At 45.2% G+C, this 19,748-nt stretch overlaps 1 protein-coding gene across 2 annotated transcripts in view; it reads left to right on the top strand.

The window, feature by feature from the left end:
* Positions 1–19,748, top strand: part of mef2aa (myocyte enhancer factor 2aa) — an 89,251-nt gene that overhangs the window by 65,344 nt on the left and 4,159 nt on the right. Inside the window, exons 5-9 of one of the 2 annotated variants that reach the window (XM_083654653.1) lie at positions 2,504–2,638; positions 4,284–4,497; positions 15,258–15,442; positions 19,263–19,389; positions 19,498–19,621. In XM_083654653.1, the coding sequence (XP_083510779.1) occupies positions 2,504–2,638; positions 4,284–4,497; positions 15,258–15,442; positions 19,263–19,389; positions 19,498–19,621 (785 nt within the window). Of the gene's footprint in view, positions 1–2,301; positions 2,434–2,503; positions 2,639–4,283; positions 4,498–15,257; positions 15,443–19,262; positions 19,390–19,497; positions 19,622–19,748 lie in introns of both variants that reach the window. The other variant, XM_083654654.1, reaches the window with a different exon arrangement.

Below are 19,748 nucleotides of genomic sequence, written 5' to 3'. Positions count from 1 at the left end.
TTCTGGGAACATATTTATCATGGTGATGCATGTTGTGTCATGGGGCTGATCTGAGTGCTGCTCCCTGTCCTTGTCTGGTGCTATCTGGTTCCAGCTCACCCACGGCGCTGCTGCAGCCCCTCCCTGAGTGGCCTGGGCCTGTGGGTGCGGCGCGCTGACGACCGGCCAGGCTTGTTGTGAAAGTCGTGCGGGCCCTGCCCATGTCACACAGCCATGCCCGACCGAGCTATTCCCATAATGAGCAGGTTGGGGACTTTAATGTGCAGGTTCAAATCAGATCTGTGGCTCTCTGGTGGAGAAAGTCGCATAGTTTCGCCCCCAGTAAACACAGGCCTTTCAGGACACTAACTAGAGAGGGTTCGTTCAGTAAACAGGAAGTGAACCAGGAAGGCGTTTTCTTAGAATGAGAAGAATGCCACTGCTCTGTACCACACCAAACAGTAATGCATCTGTGGTACAGGGCCTACCATTCATTATCCAGAAGCCTTCTCTCTCTCTCTCTCTCTCTCTCTCCCCTGGGCATCATGGACAGTTATGTCTGAGGAGATGTGGTGTGGCTGCTTTTCAGAGCTTCCTTATTTTCTGTGGCAGCTGTGCACAGCTGTCAGCCGTCAACGTTTCCATCCATACGATGTGCATCAACACGCCTCTTGTGCCGCCGACATATATTGTGCAATTCTGATTCGGGAAACGGCGCGCACGCTTAACGCAGGCGTTAGCCGAGCAGCGGGGGGGATTTAGAGCGCTGGGAAGGGGCGAAATCGACTCGATTTAATGACACTAAGTGATAGTCTCTCAAAGGCGTGATGGAGGTTGTAGGAAGTATGAGTTACACTGAGGTTGTGGTGAGCAGTGCTGGGTTAGCCGCATTGTCTGCGCAGACCTAACCATACTGTCAAATTGCTGTCGGAGGATGCAGCAGCTGCAGCAATGCCCACGCACACCCCCACCCCCTCGCCACACACCCACACAACGCAATGCACGGCAGCACGGACATGCACATGCTGTATATGCACACCTGCAGCTACACACACACACACACACACACACACACACACACACACACACACACACACACACACACACACAGACACACACACACCCGCACACACACACACCCAACGCAATGCACGGCAGCACGGACATGCACATGCTGTATATGCACACCTGCACCTACACACACACACACACACACACACACACACGCACACACACACACACACACACGCGCAGTCCTGGGTGATGAAGACAAGAGACGGAGAGTAAGGTCTCATTAGTGCGTGTGGGTTCCTCTCCTCTGGCTCAGACGCGACCCCTGGATGCACGGGAGTCAGCGACCTTCCTGTAGACACGAGGCCAGGCAGACAGGGCAGGGCGCTGCCGTGGAGCCTGCAGCCGCCTGATAGAGGAACCTACAGAGCCACACATAAATCATGTTTTGATGTAACGCTGCCTTGATATCACACGCTGTCACACGCTGTCAGCAAGTCGTGTTAACACTGCTATTCAGAGCTCTAATGAGGAGCAGAGAACAGCTTCTGTGAGAGTTAGCGAAGGAGCGCGCCGTTTATTTGTTTAGCTGTATAGCGCCGTTTTTTTCCCCCCAAGAGTTCAAATAGGTTCTTTATAATGCCACACAGCATAGCACCCTATGTGCTTAGGTGCTCTTCGCTCTTACAATAATTGCTCAATTTCATGCTCAAATAAGCATCTTTGACCACATTTGATAATCCTGTTTTATTTCCTACATGAATTAACTTTGATAAGATCCCACGAGTGACAACCATAGTGAATTAAGGAGCGGGGACATTCTAAACGGCTCTGCTGTGTGATCTTCTTATGGCGCCGTGTCTTCCAGCTGGGTGGCTTATGATAACTGAAATCTAATGAAAAATGCAAACGCAAAGTTGCAGCAAGAGAAGAAGAAAAGGCGGGGGTGTGTGTGTGTGTGTGGGGGGGGGGGGGTGGAGGGGCAGGGGGGTGGAGATGGGAAGGAGACTGAGGGGAAAAGGAAGGACAATATTTTGTTTCTCTTGTGCTGAACACTTCTGAAGGGTGAAAGGATATGGAATGACATTTCAATTTCCCAATGTGCCATAGCCATATTATTTGTTTGCTGACTAGCCTAGCATTGGTATAGCAGCCATTAGGTCTGAATGCAGTAAACAAAACAAAAAAAAGGGACAGATAATATAACTTTAGATTGTGATGCACATTTTTTTCTTTACTTTTCTTTTCTGCTAGAAATGTATATTTGGTGACAAGCTAAAAATAATTATCAACTGTCCAATTTTATTTCAGAAATTAAGAAACAAAGGACATACTGACTGTCCTAGTCCCGATCCTGATGACTGTTTTGGGCACAGCCCCCTCATGGACGACCATTTCGGCAAACTAAGCGAAGAGAGTGATTTAATGTACAAGCGCTGTGGTGTAAGTACTTCCTTCCGTCTCTTGCTATTTTGTTGTTGATTCCCTGTCTTTATGTTGATGTTCACTACAGGCGCTAAACAAGAAAGAACACAGAGGCTGTGATAGCCCGGACCCCGATGCCTCATATGTCCTCACTCCTCACACAGAAGAAAAGTATAAAAAAATTAATGAGGAGTTTGATAATATGATGAGAAATCATAAAATCGTAAGTACTGTCAACGCAACGTTTTTGCTTGGCTTTGTGGCACAAAGGATTTTCACTTCTCTTTTTTCATTTAAATTCTCCTCTTTTTGTTACCCCCCCCCCCCAGAACTTCTGTCAACTTCTTTCAGAACTACTCTGGCAATAACATTTATTATGCCCCGCCCCCTTTCACTGGGAGCGCATTCGTTTCTTATATTTATTTGTTCTGCAACTGATATTTTGGCGCACCCTGATAAGATCACATTGTACAGACAGGTGAAATGTCACGACACCGGAAAGATCACACCATAGTATCATGGTCATGCTATCATAAATCAAACATCAATTGCTAATTGATCAGTAAGGTAAATAATACAATACGGTGAAATTCACAGTGAGAAAATATATTTTGATCCATAAAGTTCTGCAGGTGTGGTGTGATTTATGGGTGGGTTTCTACTGAAACTCAAATTTCGCCCCCAAACAATGTTATTAATTCATTAATTATTATTTTAATCGACTCTCCTTTATTTTCACAGTTCCGTGATCATGTGATAGAGGGGAAATTCTTCTTTCATGCTTGGCGTTGCTACTCCCCCTCCCCCCCTTCAGCCTTTGTATGATCCCTCCCCACGTAGCCTAGAGTATCTCCTGAGCTTCCCTGCTCCATCTTGAGCAGTCCCATCAGTACAGGGTTTCCCCGGAGCACAATAACTCCGCACTATATCCTCCTGTATTTTCCCTTCTCCTTCATCGAGCACCGCACTGGGTCACCCTCTCTAAAATACCACGAGTCTACTGTGATCTTATCATGCGTGACACTATGTGCTTACTAAGCAAGTTGTTTTTTCTCCGTGTTCCTGACATGAAGAGCATCACTGTTTGCCATTAACAAACTAATGATAACACCTGACTGCCTCACTGGATAATGCTATGATGAAATGGTCTCACTGCCACCTGTCATTCTCACTTAAGCGTTGCATAGTCAGCACTTTGTAGGTATGGATTAAATGCAAGTGAGTCACAATTCCTCCAGTGCTGAACGCCCACTCCCTCCCCTTTTGCTGTGCCCGAGGAATACGGTACATGTCACCGTGTTGCTAGGAGAGAAGAACGTACTGTACGTCCGTTAGTGCTGACTACTGCAATGCCAAAGTGATCACTTGAACGCGCATGTTTATGGAATGTTTTGTTTGGTTCATTTGTTTTCTGTTATTTGTTTCTCTTTTTAATGTACACTGTAGCAGCACAGATGATTTATGTATTCTGTATTATGATGAGACTTAATACACATTTTTTCATAATTGTATTATTCCCTTATAGAACACAAGGGCAAAAAGTATTTCCTTTCGTATAAAGGAACCGTAGAGCATTACGATGTGTATCCTGCTTTAATCTGAGTGAAATACCTACTATAATTAGTATCATTATTATTATTAATATTATTATTAGTATTATTATTATTACTTGTGCCTTTTCAGTTAGATTGGCCTGACTGTTTTGTGAAGATAGTAGTTTGTTCAGACCAAGATAACCTGTGCCTTTACTCATCGTCAGGCCTTTGACTGTTCGTCTTTGTGTGTGTGTGTGTGTGCGTGCGTGTGTGTGTTTGTGTGTGTGTGTGTGTGTGTGTGTATTTGTGTGCATGCTTGTCTCCCCCTTGCAGCCCACAGCCTTGCCCCAGCAGAGCTTCTCCATGCATGTGGCGGTGCCCGTATCCAACCCTAACACCATGTACCAGGGGGGAGGGGCTCTGAGCACGCAGGCCCTGGCAGCGGCCGCCGCCTCCCTGAGTGACAGCGGGATGCTGTCCCCGCCCCCTCAGGCCTCTCTGCACAGGAACGTGGGCTCACAGAGGCTAAGCAGTGTGAGCAATGCAGGTCAGTGGATAACACACACCGCATCTCATTTCTGTATCATACTAAGGAGGGTCCTTTTCACTCAGAACCGGGTGATTCCGATTCGGAACGTTTTATTGTCTGTCGCAAACACGACATGGTTTTGACGCGCTTCATTAAAAAAAAATACATAAAGACATATACCACTTAAGAAAAATAACGGTTGATGAAAGATGATTTGAGATTTTAATTTTCCTTACTCTAATGTATGTAGAGTCACCACTCGTACTATTTTCAAACATTCGGAATCATTTAAATATAAAACGATTTTCAAAGGTCTGTTGGCTGTGTAGGATGTCGTCATGATGATGACACCTCTTGAGCGGTGTTAGCGTGATATGACTGGCCCTCTTGGCACCTTCAGAAATGCTCATTTTCACACCTTTTTACTGGGGAAATGACATCAGTCTACCGCGCGAAATGACATCAGTCTACCACACGCCATGCCGTGCCACTCTCAGTTCCGTTTCCACGGAATTTCTTTGCGTGCCAAGCGGTGCCGTGTGATGGACCTTCTCTGGCGTGGGGCCAAAGTGCACCGGGCCCACCTCCAAGTGAGCTGCGGTGACAACCTGTGACGACCCCCCTTCTCCCCCCTCAAACTAGCTGTATATATATATATATATATATATATATATATATATAGGTTGTGAGACTGTCATGTCTGTGCAGAGAGAAAGGCCTTTTGAAAAGCCTCTGTGTATTCAGCTCTCAGTACCTTTGTAGCTTCTAGCTGAATCTCTGTGGTTTGAAGTTTAGTTTCTCTCATGTTTCTGTTTGTATGTTCAGATATCTGCTTTATTTCCTGATCGCTCTGAGCAATATAATGTTACTGCTGAGCTGATGAGAAAACATTTGCTGCTGCTGCAGCTGCTTCATATTAAAAGCTTTCCACTGACAAACTAGCGGAGGGCTTTTTATTGTGAAGAGCTTGTAGGAAATGCAATCTTTATCCACGGTTTTAGCCGTGACTTTTTGACCATTAGGGACTTAGTCAGTGTCACACAGCCATATTGATGCTGCCCCTGCTTTCCGACTCAAGACAAGCTCAGCATCAGTTAAAGACACACCTTCAAGCGGGTAGCCCCGGCTGTTATAATGGAAATGCAAATTCCCAGGTGTGTCGGGCTGCCGTGCCGCACCAGGAAAGCTTTTCCTATGGAAAAACCATAAGTACCGTATTTGTGGGAGTGGTCTGAGAAAGTCCATTCCAGAGTACTACAGTATTACAGGATTCTGATATACTGCATAGACTAGTAATCCAAGTTGTCTGAGACACACGTGGTGAAACCTACACACTCCTGCCATGTCATCCACATCCACCAGTAGGTTAAGGTGACCAGATTTATCAAATGAAAATCGGGGACATTTCCAGTCCGACAATCAATATATGATAAAAATATCCAATGTAATTACCTATGAAATAATGAAGGGGGATGATTCCGGTTTCATTTATTTTTTCCATGGCTGTTGTACTGTAATAAACAGTCACCCCCCCCCTTCCCCCCACCCACACACACACACACACACACACACACACACACATCATTCACTGTGCCCCTTTACAAAATGTCAATGTGTTCCCCAGCAGCATTGGCCTGGCCTTCTAAACCTACAGCGCCGAATGTTTTATGAAAAGCCTCAGATCTCAAAAAGTATTTTCCGTGGAGTCCTGATTTCCTGATTGCTTTTTCAATGTTTTCCTGGAAGAGCAGGAAGCAGCAAAACATGTAAACACTTGTTGGATGCCTGGATCCCCTTTGAAATTGACCATATATGCCGGTTTTTCAAAATTCATCATTCAGCCCCCTTCCCGACAAGGTAGCATGGCATTGTTGGTCCCAATGGATGCTGTAGGTCTTACAGTCATACCCTGTAAGTATCTTCACTCGAGATTTAAGAATGAGCCTGCTAGAGCTGGAGTCATATCGGCCGCAGACGGCAGTAGAAAATCGGGGACATTTTCGGGGACAGCTCCAGCCGGGGACAGATCCCCAAAAACGGGGACTGTCCCCGGAAATCGGGGACGTCTGGTCACCTTACAGTAGGTATCACATCACTTGACGATTGTGGGGCATGACATGACATCATCAGTGGTTATGCCATCATCCTTAACGTCGGCGTCGCCCAATGTTTTCCAGTTGACCTTTGCTCTGCTGCCCGCTGACCTTGTCTATGTCAGGCAGGGATTGACTGTTTTTACAGCGTAGCCCTCCTGGTCATACCAGGCCCTCAGTCGAAAGGCCTCAAGTATGTCTGGGTTGACCATGACTGTTGAGCTGAACAAAGCAGAGATCTGCCCCCAAAATCAGACTCAGCAACGAACTTGCTTGAGTGACATCACTGATTACATCATCACTGATGACATCCAATTGCTCGAGTGGGGAGATAAATGTGCTCAGCTGGACGAGCGGACAGACAGACAGACATTTCGTGATTATATAGTAAGAAGATAAGATCTCCTTATTCTTTATCATTCTTGACAAGGTCTCACATTTGTATCTTGTTAAAAAGATGCATTTTGGATCATCACATTTCAAAATATGGAGAATTTTCCTTTCTGAGCCCAGGTGGCACGCTGGCATTGTGTGCTTTGACGTAGGTGTATCTCTTGAAAGCATCATCTTGCTTGAGTGCAGATGGTAAGAGAGGCTTAGATGAATGCCTCATGTCCAAGAGAATGAATACCTGCTGGTTGCAGATGTGTCTTTACAGTCCATACTTTATAAATATAACAAACACCATACTGAAGACAGCTTGATGTTGCTTCCTTTAATCATACGCTATAGTGAAATCTGCCCGCTTTCCATACGCTCCAGCACAAGGACACTGGTGAGAGAACATGTCTCTCTGCTTTGTGTGCCGCGAAAGATAGATCTACATGACATTTTCATGTCTGGTCTGGCATCTCCATCACATGCTCTGCTAGTTGGCAGAAGGATGCAGATGGTTAATCATATCACTCTGTGCATCTCATTAGGTGGCATGCTGGATGCCGCAGACCTTTCGGTGCCAAGTGGTGCGGGCTCTAAGCCCAGCGGGTAAGTCCTCCCGGCGAGATTCATTAGCTCTCTGTAGCTCTGCCCAATAGGCCTCCTGCTTAGCACGCGAGCTGGATCCTTGCGCGTCCGTCTGTGATTGGTCCAAGACGCCGGTCACCACCGTTGATTGGTAGTGCCGTTGTCCGGCGACTACAAGTGAATACATGTGTTGCTCCTCGTAACAGAGGAAATGTACGATAGGCCCGTCGAATCTGAGAGAGGGGAAACTGCTCAGCAGCTAGCTGCGCAGCGCGGTCTTTGTGCTTGAAAAGGTTAGGCAGGCAAGGCGATCAGCTGTCCCAACTGGCTTTGGCAGGTAAATAAACACAGCGTTTCCTTTAAACTTGTCACCTCAAATCCAGTCCTCCCTCCTCCAGTTTCCTTCCCTCTATTGACAGGTGCATCTGTTCTCCCCAGTACCCGGGCAGCCCTTATAAGGCCGGAGAGGGTCTGCAAGATGCCTAGGCCAGCATAACCCTGAAGGTATTCGGGTCATGACATCCCTCTAAGTCCTCAGTACACAATGACCGGACAGCCTGTCATGGCTGCAATGCCCTGTGTGAGAGGCGGCGGCAGGTGGACTTTAACTCTTTCCTTGTCACTCAGCCCACTGTATCGCGTATAGTATTTCTGATCAAACGCATTATGCTGTTATGTATATGCTATATTCAGTACTACTGATACATTAAGGAAGATCACAAAAGGCATTTTGGTCAGGTATTGGGTTACGAGCAGATGTTTGGTTAGGCATTGGGTCAGAAGGTCTGATGAATGACTTGAGACAACCTTGGCTTGGTTTGCAGGCAGCATTTTGAACTCGGTAAGGTTGAAGTTTGGGGTGTGGTGTTGGGCGAGGGGCGAGGAGCTGGGATCCTCTGCCAGGGGGTGTCAGCGTTTGGCACAGTGCGAGAGCATGCTGCAGCTGTTGTTTGTACCGAGTGTGTGGAACAGCAGAGACTACAGGGAGGAGAAGCCTCTCCAGTCCTCCTGTCAGATGACCATTCCTGACATAGCTCTGATTTTTCACAAGTAGAAGCTATGGCCAGAGCCGAAGCCTTTCAAAGGGCCCAGATGGAACGATGTTCTCTGGGCTGTGTGATCTCTTTTCTCCTGTTCGCTCGAGTCATCGCTGAGAGAAGCTTTCAGACAGCAGGGATGTTCAGATAAATACTGCATAGATCCAACGTCAACACCGACTGAAACTTTAACTCCACATGATAGACAGCTTATGTTAGGAAAAATAAACATGCACAAGACCCACCAGTTAATTTCTAATGAATTGCTTTTTCTAACTTTTTTTTTCAAACATAAGCCAAAAATAAGGGGAAACACACCTTTTCCAAATGACCACTCAGTGTCTGTTACTTGGACAGTTGATTTAATTTTGGGTTCTTCTAGGAGAGCTATTCTTGATTAATTCCCCCCAAAATTCCTGGCTTGCAACCAAGCACATATAGATGTCGTCATTGTTCAAGTGGATATTATTGGTGATTTCATTTCTTTTAAGCAAATAAATTTCAATTGTTCTTTCTGAAATGAGCCATCTGCTATTCTTTGGCTGTTCTCTGTTTTTGGATCAGATAGTGGCTCTAAAGCTACTACACCCTCAAATAAAAGCAATTCTTTGAGACACATTTTCTAGTCTTCTGCTGATTCCAGTGCAGTTTTATAATGCATCTTCACTGAACTACTCACAGTTAAACCTCATTATAATGCATCTTTACTGAACTACTCACACAGTGAAACCTCATTATAATGCATCTTTACTGAATACTTACTACACAGTTAAACCTCATTATAATGCATATTTACTGAATACTTACTGTACACAGTTAAACCTCAGTATAATGCATCTTTACTGAACTACTCACATAGTTCAACCTCATTATAATGCATCTTTACTGAACTACTCACACAGTTCAACCTCATTATAATGCATATTTACTGAATACTTACTGTACACAGTTAAACCTCAGTATAATGCATCTTTACTGAATACTTACTGTACACAGTTCAACCTCATTATAATGCATCTTTACTGAACTACTCACACAGTTCAACCTCATTATAATGCATCTTTACTGAACTACTCACACAGTTCAACCTCATTATAACGCATCTTTACTGAACTACTCACACAGTTCAACCTCATTATAATGCATCTTTACTGAACTACTCACACAGTTCAACCTCATTATAACACATCTTTACTGAACTACTCACACAGTTCAACCTCATTATAATGCATCTTTACTGAACTACTTACACAGTTAAACCTAATTATAATGCATCTTTACTGAACTATTCACACAGTTCAACCTCATTATAACACATCTTTACTGAACTATTCACACAGTTCAACCTCATTATAATGCATCTTTACTGAATACTTACTGTACACAGTTCAACCTCATTATAATGCATCTTTACTGAATACTTACTGTACACAGTTCAACCTCATTATAATGCATCTTTACTGAACTACTCACACAGTTCAACCTCATTATAACGCATCTTTACTGAACTACTCACACAGTTCAACCTCATTATAATGCATCTTTACTGAACTACTCACACAGTTCAACCTAATTACGAGCTCTGTTCCTTCTCTGCTGAGCATTAAGAATGAAAGCTTTTGAGAACTTGAGGGATTTGAGAGAATTCTCTCTACATCCCTTCATTAATACTGAAACATTACAAGCCCTTGAAAAAGCAAAATAATGCATGTTTGTGTGTTTGGAATGTATTTCATCAGCACACATCAATCATATTACTGTAGTTTCTTCAGATCTTTAATGAAATATTATTTTCCAAATGTTAGATTTCTTCATCCATCTCCATCCATTCATATTTTGTTTTTTTTTTTAATTGGTAGGCCTATCTTGATATGAAACATGTATTGGAACCTCCATGTTGTTGTTTGTAAAAATGATCATGCATCCCTCCTGTCAACAACACTTTTTAGGAACGAAGTGAAAGGGCAAAAACAAGTGTTTACCTGCTCACAGAGTGCCCACTGCCCACCGCACATCCTGCCTGTAGTCTGCAGACAATGGGACTCACTGTGCAAGTGGTCTATTATTAGAAAGTTGTTCTCGTTTTAGAGGCCCTTGATTGTGCATGTGACATGTTTGGCTCATGACAGCCGGACAGACCAGTGTAACTCAATGCACTGTTGTTGTTGTTGTTGTTGCCTGTGCGTGCGTGCGTGTGCGTGCGTGCGTGCGTGTGTGTGTGTTTTACCTCAAATGAAAACTGAATGTTGCAGTTGTAAAGACAAGCCCTTATGTAATGCCACTCCCCAAGCTGTGTTAATTATTTAGGACAATTAATCTATTTATTTACCCAAACAGAAAGCAAACAGCCTTCTACATGCACTGGGTTCATTCAGAGAGGATTTAACGGCACAACCAATCTGTTAAAGATGTCTGACTCTGGAATGAGGGCAGACCAGACAACAAACAAAAGCCAGAGAAATGTCCCTGCTAAAAACGCTGGGTCTGAATGTGGCTCAAAATGACCTTTGTGGTATTTGTTCATTTGATTTCAATTCAAATGTTCATCTTAGCCATATTTTTGACTTTAGAAAATGTGTATATTGAGGAGGGCATCTATAGTGTAGAGCAGTGTTTCCCAAATTATGGGTCGGGACCCAATTTGGGTCGCGGACCCGTGGGGGGGGGGTGGGTCGCCAACTGGTCGTCATGGCAACTCATTACCATCTGTTTTTTGTGAGTTTGGGTCCCAGGGAGACACAAAATGTATCTTTTGGGTCCCAAGATAAAAAAGTTCGGGAGCCCCTAGTAGAGGTAAAAACACTCGCCACCACCACCGCAGAGACCCGGGTTCAATTCCCGCCAGCGGTATTTCCAGCTTGATCGGATGCTCTTACAGACACAATTGGCCATGTCTACCGGTGAGAAGCCGGTTGGGTATGTGTCTTGGTCGCTGCACTAGCGCCTCCTCTGGTCGGTCAGGGCGCCTGTTAGGGGGTAAAACTGGGGGAATACCGTGACCCTCCCATGCGCTACATGCTGCCGGTGAAACTCCTCGCTGTCAGGTGAAAAGAAGAAGCTGGTGACTGCACATGTATCGGAGGAAGCATGTGCTAGTCTAAATTAACTCTCCCCAGATCAGCAGAGAGGGTGGAGCAATGACTGGGACAGCAGGGGGAATTGGCCAAGTACAATTGGGGAGAAAATGGGAGAAAACCCGAAAAAGAAAAGTTGGTATATTTGTCATCCTGTATGAGTACAGTGGGGGCTTTTGTTATTTAAATGTTTTCGTTGTTCTTTACAAAGCCCCCCCCCCCCTCATTTCCTCTCAGCAGTGCAGCAGTACTGCAGCAAAGTGGCCAAACTAAATGAGTAACAAGTGTATGCGTGGTTTGTGCTTGGATGACTTGACGAACCTGGGGCACCATACCAGGCCTTTCCTCTGTCACATTTGCATAGTCTCCCTGCGTTTGCATCAATTTCATCTGGACACGTCGGTCTCCTCCCACATTCCAAAGAAATGCAAGTCAGGTGGGCTCGAAATGCTAAATTACCCTATGAATGTGTGTGTGTGTGTGTGTGTGTGTGTGTGTGTGTGTGTGTGTGTGTGTGTGTGTGTGTGTGTGTGTGTGTGTGTGTGTGTGTGTGTGTGTGTGTTAGGGCAATGTGTCCAGGGTAGCACTCTGTCTTCCAGTGAGTCTGTGTTTGGATAGGCTCCAGCCCAGTGCAACCATAAGGATGAAGTGGATAGAGAAAATGGCTGTAAGGTTTATACTTGCAGTGTAAGTGTATTCCTGTTCCATTGGTACAGTTCTACTTGCAGTGTAAACTGTATTCCTGTTCCATTGGTACAGTTCTACTTGTAGTGTAAGTGTATTCCCATTGAATGCATTGGTACATGCAACAGTTCTACTTGCAGAGTAAAGTGTATTCCTGTTGCATTGGTACAGTTCTACTTGCAGTGTAAGTGTATTCCCGTTGAATGCATTGGTACATGCAACAGTTCTACTTGCAGAGTAAAGTGTATTCCTGTTGCATTGGTACAGTTCTACTTGCAGTGTAAGTGTATTCCCATTGAATGCATTGGTACATGCAACAGTTCTACTTGCAGAGTAAAGTGTATTCCTGTTGCATTGGTACAGTTCTACTTGCAGCAGTGTAAGTGTATTCCTGTTGCATTGGTACAGTTAAAAGGCTGCTTTCTCACTGGGAACGATTGCTTTCGTTCCGTTCCGTTCTGCACCCGGGAACGATTGCCCCCCCTCCCCTCTCCCCCGCTGGTCAGCTTTCACATTACAACATTTCTTCCGCGCTCGGAAACGGAACAGAGTGCCCGTGTGTTGTCTATGTGGTTCGGAACGGTTGGCTTTCACACTCGCAAGTGTTCCGTGCCCGGGCACACCAAAGCGTTCCCCAGACCACCTTCTCAAGTGGATCCTGTCACGGGTCCCCGTCGCACGCCCGGGCGCGGAACGCAACGGTCACACTCATCAAACGTTCCGAAACTGAGGTCAATTTGGGGACAAGTGTGCTCGGGAACGGTACCCGGGCGCCAGTGAGAAAGCACCCTAAGTGTATTCTTGTTGCATTGGTTCAGTTCTACCCAAAATAAGCGTCGTGTTTCCTCACTGGAAGGCTCATTCCAGAGAGTTACATTACTGCAACAGCTTTTCACTTTGGGCTGAATATCCGATGTTGCAGTATAACATCACAGCCCTCCTACACCTTCATCTGACACCTGCCATATTGCCAAACATGCAATTATTTACACTAACATCTCTTTCCCACCGAATGACATCTTGAGTGCTTCTAGTCAGGTTGGCTTTTTCTAGGGCCTTGGACATTACTCTGCTAATTCTGTAAACATATCTTTTTTTGCCGCAGCAGCAGCAGCAGCCATGTCTTGTATGATCAAAGCTGGAGCTGAGGGCGATAGTAGCTTGTATATACTGTTGATTCAGCTGTCAGATACTATTGTAGGCTTCATAACTGTTTATTTGACCATCTATTGTTGGGGTCCTTATCTGTAGTCAGAGGGGCTATTGTTCTATTATGTTCCTACGCAAGAGCCTACTCATTCTGCACACAGTTTGTGTTTCACTGGGATACATGCGACACAATGGAGAAGTCAGCTACTTGTTGAAGTGTCAGTGATCTGTTGATGCAATAATAGATAGCATTCTTTCTTTCTTTCTTTCCCCCGTTTTCGGCTTTTCAGTTTTCACTTGTCAGATGCAGTAGGTGTATAGAAATTGAGTAAGATGTCTCAGCAAGTCAACTGCATTTCGGTTTGAAGTGCACTTGAAATATTACTTTCTGTGTTAGCTTGTTGATTTTTCATGCGAATTACCAACTCACCGCTCCATTTCTATTGATTTGTAATGGAATCCCACTGCATTGTCTAGTCCACTGCATTGTCTAGTGACTAGACTCTAGTCAAGGTAAACAAGCATAGACCTTGTTCAGATGGGCGCTACCTTGAAATTGAAAATAAAGACGACTCTAAGTTGACAATTTGAAAAAGTGGTATGTATCAGAATAACAGGTGCAAACCGTTTTTCCTGCTCTAACCACATCTATCCTCATGTTTTTTTTCTTTGTTTTTTTTTCTTCTTCTTCAGAATGGTTTTAATTAACTTTGCAGAATACAGTGATATATGGCATGGCACAATTACCTAAAGACTATAATGTAAATCCACACAGATGGCAGCCCATAGCATTGTAAAGTTAACAACAATTATTAGTTCATAAGAAAAAGGAAAGTAGGCAGTGGGCCCTACTCAAAAATCCAAGGCACTCGTCTCCATTCGAATTAAAAAGCCTTTATTTTAGATTGGCTTAACGCAACGCGTGTCGGCAACCTGCCTTCATCAGGGGTGAAAACTACCTACTTTTTCATTCTAATGGAGATGAGTGCCTTGGTTTTTTTTTAGTAGGGCCCACTGCCTACTTTCCTGACAAGAACCCCATCTCCAATGAGCACCTCTTCTGTTTTATAACAGATTCCTGAAGCCAAGCAGCGTTCTTTTTCTCATTCTACATTTCTTAACAATTATTCGTTAGCAGGAAGTATTTATCAAAGACAGAAGGAATGTCCCACCATTGAGATTTGATAATAAGTTCACTCCCAATGAGAAGATTCACCCTTTGCATGGGGATGGTTGTCCAGTTTTTGGAATGGGAGTGAGGAGAGGTGGGACTGACTCATACTGACTTACAGAAAATAAGGAAATGACAAGTAACACATGCACAAAAAGGTGTGGACGCTGAAGGGAGAACGCCTTCGTCTACCACTTTCACAATTAGTGTCTGTATTCAGTGTGGAAAAATACTGCCTAAAAAAAGAACCTTGTGATCTTACAGCGTTTCTACAGTACTCAGCTGTCAGGGCTTCGTCACAGTACATTTGCTAGTGAACTGCTCCACATCCCCCAAGATGCCGAGGCATTGACATTGATGTAATCATTCACTGAACAAATGAAAGGCTCATCAATTTTGAAATGGACATTTTATTTTTGTAAATGTGCAGGATAATTATCCGAGTCTATTAAAACTTCCCAGAGGGTTGGAAACACTTAGCGCTGCGTGCCGCAGCAAGCTCGAGAACAACACTGTTGCCAGAGGTTTTGGCTGATGACTCTGCTGTGTTGTCAGTCACAGTCACATGGTCTCACCATGCCTTTCTGTCGTCGTCTAACCTCTGCAGGGAACGGTTTCGTGAACTCCAGGGGCTCTCCGGGCCTCCTCAGCACACCCAGCGGCAACGGCCTGGGCAAAGTCATGCCCACCAAGTCTCCACCGCCCCCTGGAGGGAACATGGGGATGATCAGCCGCAAGCCAGACCTGAGGGTCGTTATTCCTCCGTCTAGCAAAGGGATGATGCCCCCGCTGGTGAGTACGGAGCACACCACTGCACAGCAGCACCACCACCACCAGCAGCTGAGGGTATCTCTTTGCTTTAGTGTTAGTCTCGAGACCTCTCCCACATTCATGGAACAAGATTTGCAGTAACGTGCCCAGTCTGCCCACCCACACAAGCTTTCGATGTTACCACAGTGATGTAGCATGATGCCATGCTAGTGAGGTTGTCACCGGAAGGGGAGGAGATACAGACCCCTCTTAACGACCTTTGGTTTTCTGAAGAACCGGACTCATTTACAGTGTGCGGGCCTCATTTGTTTCCGACTGGTAGCGAGCAGCGTTTCGATCTCGCATTCATTCTGTGATCGCCTCCAGGAACGTGCGGACGACGGAGCCAAGCACCTGCAGCCCAGGTGCCTTCACTCAGAGTCAATTATTCACATTGAAATGAGAGGCTCTCTAATTATAATAATGAAGGTGCAGAGAGCTCTGACCACAGTGGGCACCTGAGGCTACACGAGGCTCTCTTGGTCATAAATCAGCCATCAAAAACTGCAAGAGGGGGGATTCTCAGAGAGCGGCCAACAAATATACTCTTTCCAAACCTGCGTGCTGCCGGTGCTGTCAGCAACACGGAGCCACTCCAAGAAAATGATTGTGTTTGGTAAATAAACCTCGGGTTACTGCGGGTGATCCTCCTTTGCTCAGCTTCCACTAGCCCGGAGCGATGTTTAAACAAGCCTGTGTGTTAGCATGGAGGTGTGTGGGATCAGCAGAGCAGGGTGTGTTAGCATGGCGGCGTGTGGGATCAGCAGAGCAGGGTGTGTTAGCATGGCGGCGTGTGGGATCAGCAGAGCAGGGTGTGTTAGCATGGCAGCGTGTGGGATCAGCAGAGCAGGGTGTGTTAGCATGGCAGCGTGTGGGATCAGCAGAGCAGGGTGTGTTAGCATGGCGGCGTGTGGGATCAGCAGAGCAGGGTGTGTTAGCATGGCGGCGTGTGGGAAGCAGCAGAGCAGGGTGTGTTAGCATGGCGGCGTGTGGGATCAGCAGAGCAGGGTGTGTTGGCGGCATGGCGGCTGAAACGTGTCGGGGGAAGCGAGGCAGCGGCTGAGTTCTGTCTGAGCCCAGCCCAAGCCTTTGTGACTGGTGGAGGCTGCGGAGGGTACGGGCTGTGGCAGGTCTGCAGACAGCCTGTCATTAGGCCATAATGGTATTAAATTAATCACATCTCAGTGTGACAGAGTGGAGATGAAGACTTAATCAGGGGCCCAGGGTGTGAGCCAGATAATATCTTGTCGCCCTTGTCGTGTCTTCCTGCCTCTATTGATTGAGTGTGGGTATTAAGATGGGCCTGGCCTGGGCACAGTGTGTCCCACAGCAGCCAAAAGATGGAAGAGGGCCTTCCAGTTTGCCGTCAGCACCAGAGACTAGCAGGGAGAGGAGGAACATGTAGAGCACCGCGCACTCATTTGGTGATGCCAGTAGTACGTATAAAGTTCATCTCTACAGTAGTTTTGGCTGATTAAAAGCTGGTGGCAGTGACGCATTCGGAATAAGGATAAGTAGATTTGACCAACAGGCAGAGTGGCTCTAGCAAGAAAGGTTAAGCACATTTTTAATTGGAGGTCAAGTCCATATCCAAGCACGGTTTTGTCAGGCTTACTGTAGGGCTAATGTCCACCAGCTCCGGAGCAGATGCGGTACTACGGCATCTATTAACAGGGGAGAGCCTGATCCGGCAGTTTTACCGGATCTGCAACGCAGCCGTAACGCATCTGGTGTACATTGGGTGTTGTTGTTCTCCGCTCTTGGCCTTACTGGCTTGACTCTTCGTTTACAGGCTCGGAAGTTTATGGGCCAACAAACAAACTGCTCCAAAACTGCACATCCCAGTTACAGAGGCGGTACTGCACGCTGTTTATTTTGTGTGATCATTTGGTGTAGCAGCGGTGGCCACACGTCACGTTAATGATTTGGACAAGAGTATTCATAAGAGTGTCACGTGAACTGTGGAACGAGTGTGGATTTATCCTGAGTGCAGACGTCACCCAGACCGTTATTATACTCCACATTTGACCTTTCACAGTGGAGATATATTAGCCGGCACTTTGAACCAGAGCCGTCTCTATCCCCCTCGCTCTTTTCTGTAACTCTGCCTTTCTTCTTTCCTTCTGTCGAGGGCAGTCGGAGGAGGAGGAAATGGATTTGGTGAGTTTGGAGAAATGCCTGGGCTAAAATGGCTATGTGAACACGCTTCCGGTAATCACACAAGCTAAGGCTAAAGGCAGCGCTTGAACCGGAGATTGGCTTCTCAGAATTGCCAGAAATAACAACAAACAAACAAAAAAGACACTTTGAGTTTGTCACTGCATGTTTTGGGTTTGGCCTGTGAAAATTGCCTCCGCCTGTTAAATTGACTCCTCCACTCCCAACACGTCCATGTTAGTCATATACTACCGTGTGTGTGTGTGTGTGTGTGTGTGTGACAGAGAGAGAGAGAGAGAGAGAGAGAGAGAGACTTAATGTGCGCAAGTGAATGCTGCTTATTTTAAATACAATGTATATCGTATCATATACTATTCACACTAGGCGATATCCAGGATTACATCTAACAAACTGTTGAGTGGAAAAATAAATCGTTTATATCTCTTTTTCTGAGCAAGAGAAGATGACTTCATCTTGAATGATGTCATTCTGTGAGATACTTGGTGAAGTCATCTGGCTGGAGAGTGTTGGAACAATGCGAGGAAGCCATCAACTATATCAGAATGGAGTGTTACAGCCTCTATACCGCTGGCAGCTGCACATATGTTTGTTCATATATATTCAGGACGTGTCCCATTGTTCTAAACTAATAGTATGTCTGCATTTGATGAGTGTGTAGCTAATAGTGTGCGTGTGTTTGCGTGTGTTTGCGTGTGTGTGTGTGTGTTTAGCTTGCAGTCTTGCTGCATGACGGCACCATGCTATGTTGGTATGTTTGTGTGGACTGCATGCCAGTCACTACACTAAAAGACACTGGAGCTTTATTCCTATGGCCACATTGTTGTGGGAATTGGACATTTATGATCTATATCATCGTTGTAGGGGCGATTATTAGTTGATCACTATCTATCTTTAGATGCCATAAGTAAAAAAAATCATACAGGAGTAGAAGCCATTGTAGAAATGACCCATCATACCTCTGTCCTTCACCTGTCCTGAATTATTCCTATATTACTATTCCTTCTCCAGTCTAACAAAGTAAAACTCATAAGGTATATTGTAATACATTTGTTCTGTACAGTAGTTGCATGCAGTGCTTGCGGTAAAGCGTGGGATTTCTACAGTGGCTACATCTGAATGTTGAAAACATTTGAAATTGATGGGAGAAATGAAATGTAATGATGAATGTAATAAACAAAATCCACTCTGCCTCTACTTAAGCATATGACATGCATTTTGATATGATTTTTAGTGACTTATAATCTCTGAATTGAATATTTAAAAAAAAAAATCCATTAAGAAACAGACATCACTTATCAATATTGAATGCTTTGTCCCTTTATGTTTGTCTTTTATTTTTGACATCTTTGCCTTTTTTTTTAAAGAGTGGTTCAACAATTTAATGAGCAGCAGGACTGCCATGAAACTACACCACCACCTTGTGGCAGCAATTATTATAACACATACAATTAATTTCCCATGAACACAAAACCACAGTGAAAATGTATGAAATATATCTTAAGCTTTGAAAAAAGAAAGAAAGAAAGACGTATACGGTATAATAATCCATAAATATTATGGTGTCATGTTGTTAGAGTGCTAAATTTTGGACTCAAGTGTTGTGTTGGTTCGTTGTGTTTTGCAGAACACCCAGAGGATAAGCAGCTCCCAGTCCAGCCAGCTGGCCACTCCAGTAGTGTCTGTCACCACCCCCAGCTTACCCCCGCAGGGCCTGCTCTACTCAGGCATGCCCACCTCCTACAACCCCGCTGGTGAGTCCCCGATACTGAAGACAAGCGTTTGACTGCGCGTGCCGTTGGTTCCTGCTCTTTCCTCCTGCTGTGTGGTGTTGTAACTGAAAGTGTCTCTTGTTTTTCCAGAGTACTCCCTGAGCAGTGCAGAGATCTCTTCCCTACAGGGCTTCAGCTCTCCTGGGCTCTCACTGGGCTCCATGTCGGCATGGCAACAGCATCAACTGGGCCAGGCAGCTCTTAGTTCTTTGGTGTGAGTAACACACTTCCAAACAAAGCCACACTCTCCAGACACCCTCGCAAATACAGTAACATCCAGGGTCCTCCAGGGGGATTTCATGCTGAACTACACACTAGAAGTCAAAAGTTTGGACACGTGT

Source organism: Poromitra crassiceps (assembly GCF_964638095.1).
Source record: "Poromitra crassiceps genome assembly, chromosome: 18".
NCBI classification, from domain to species: Eukaryota; Metazoa; Chordata; class Actinopteri; order Beryciformes; family Melamphaidae; genus Poromitra; species Poromitra crassiceps.
This window is presented reverse-complemented; position numbering and strand designations above follow the sequence as displayed.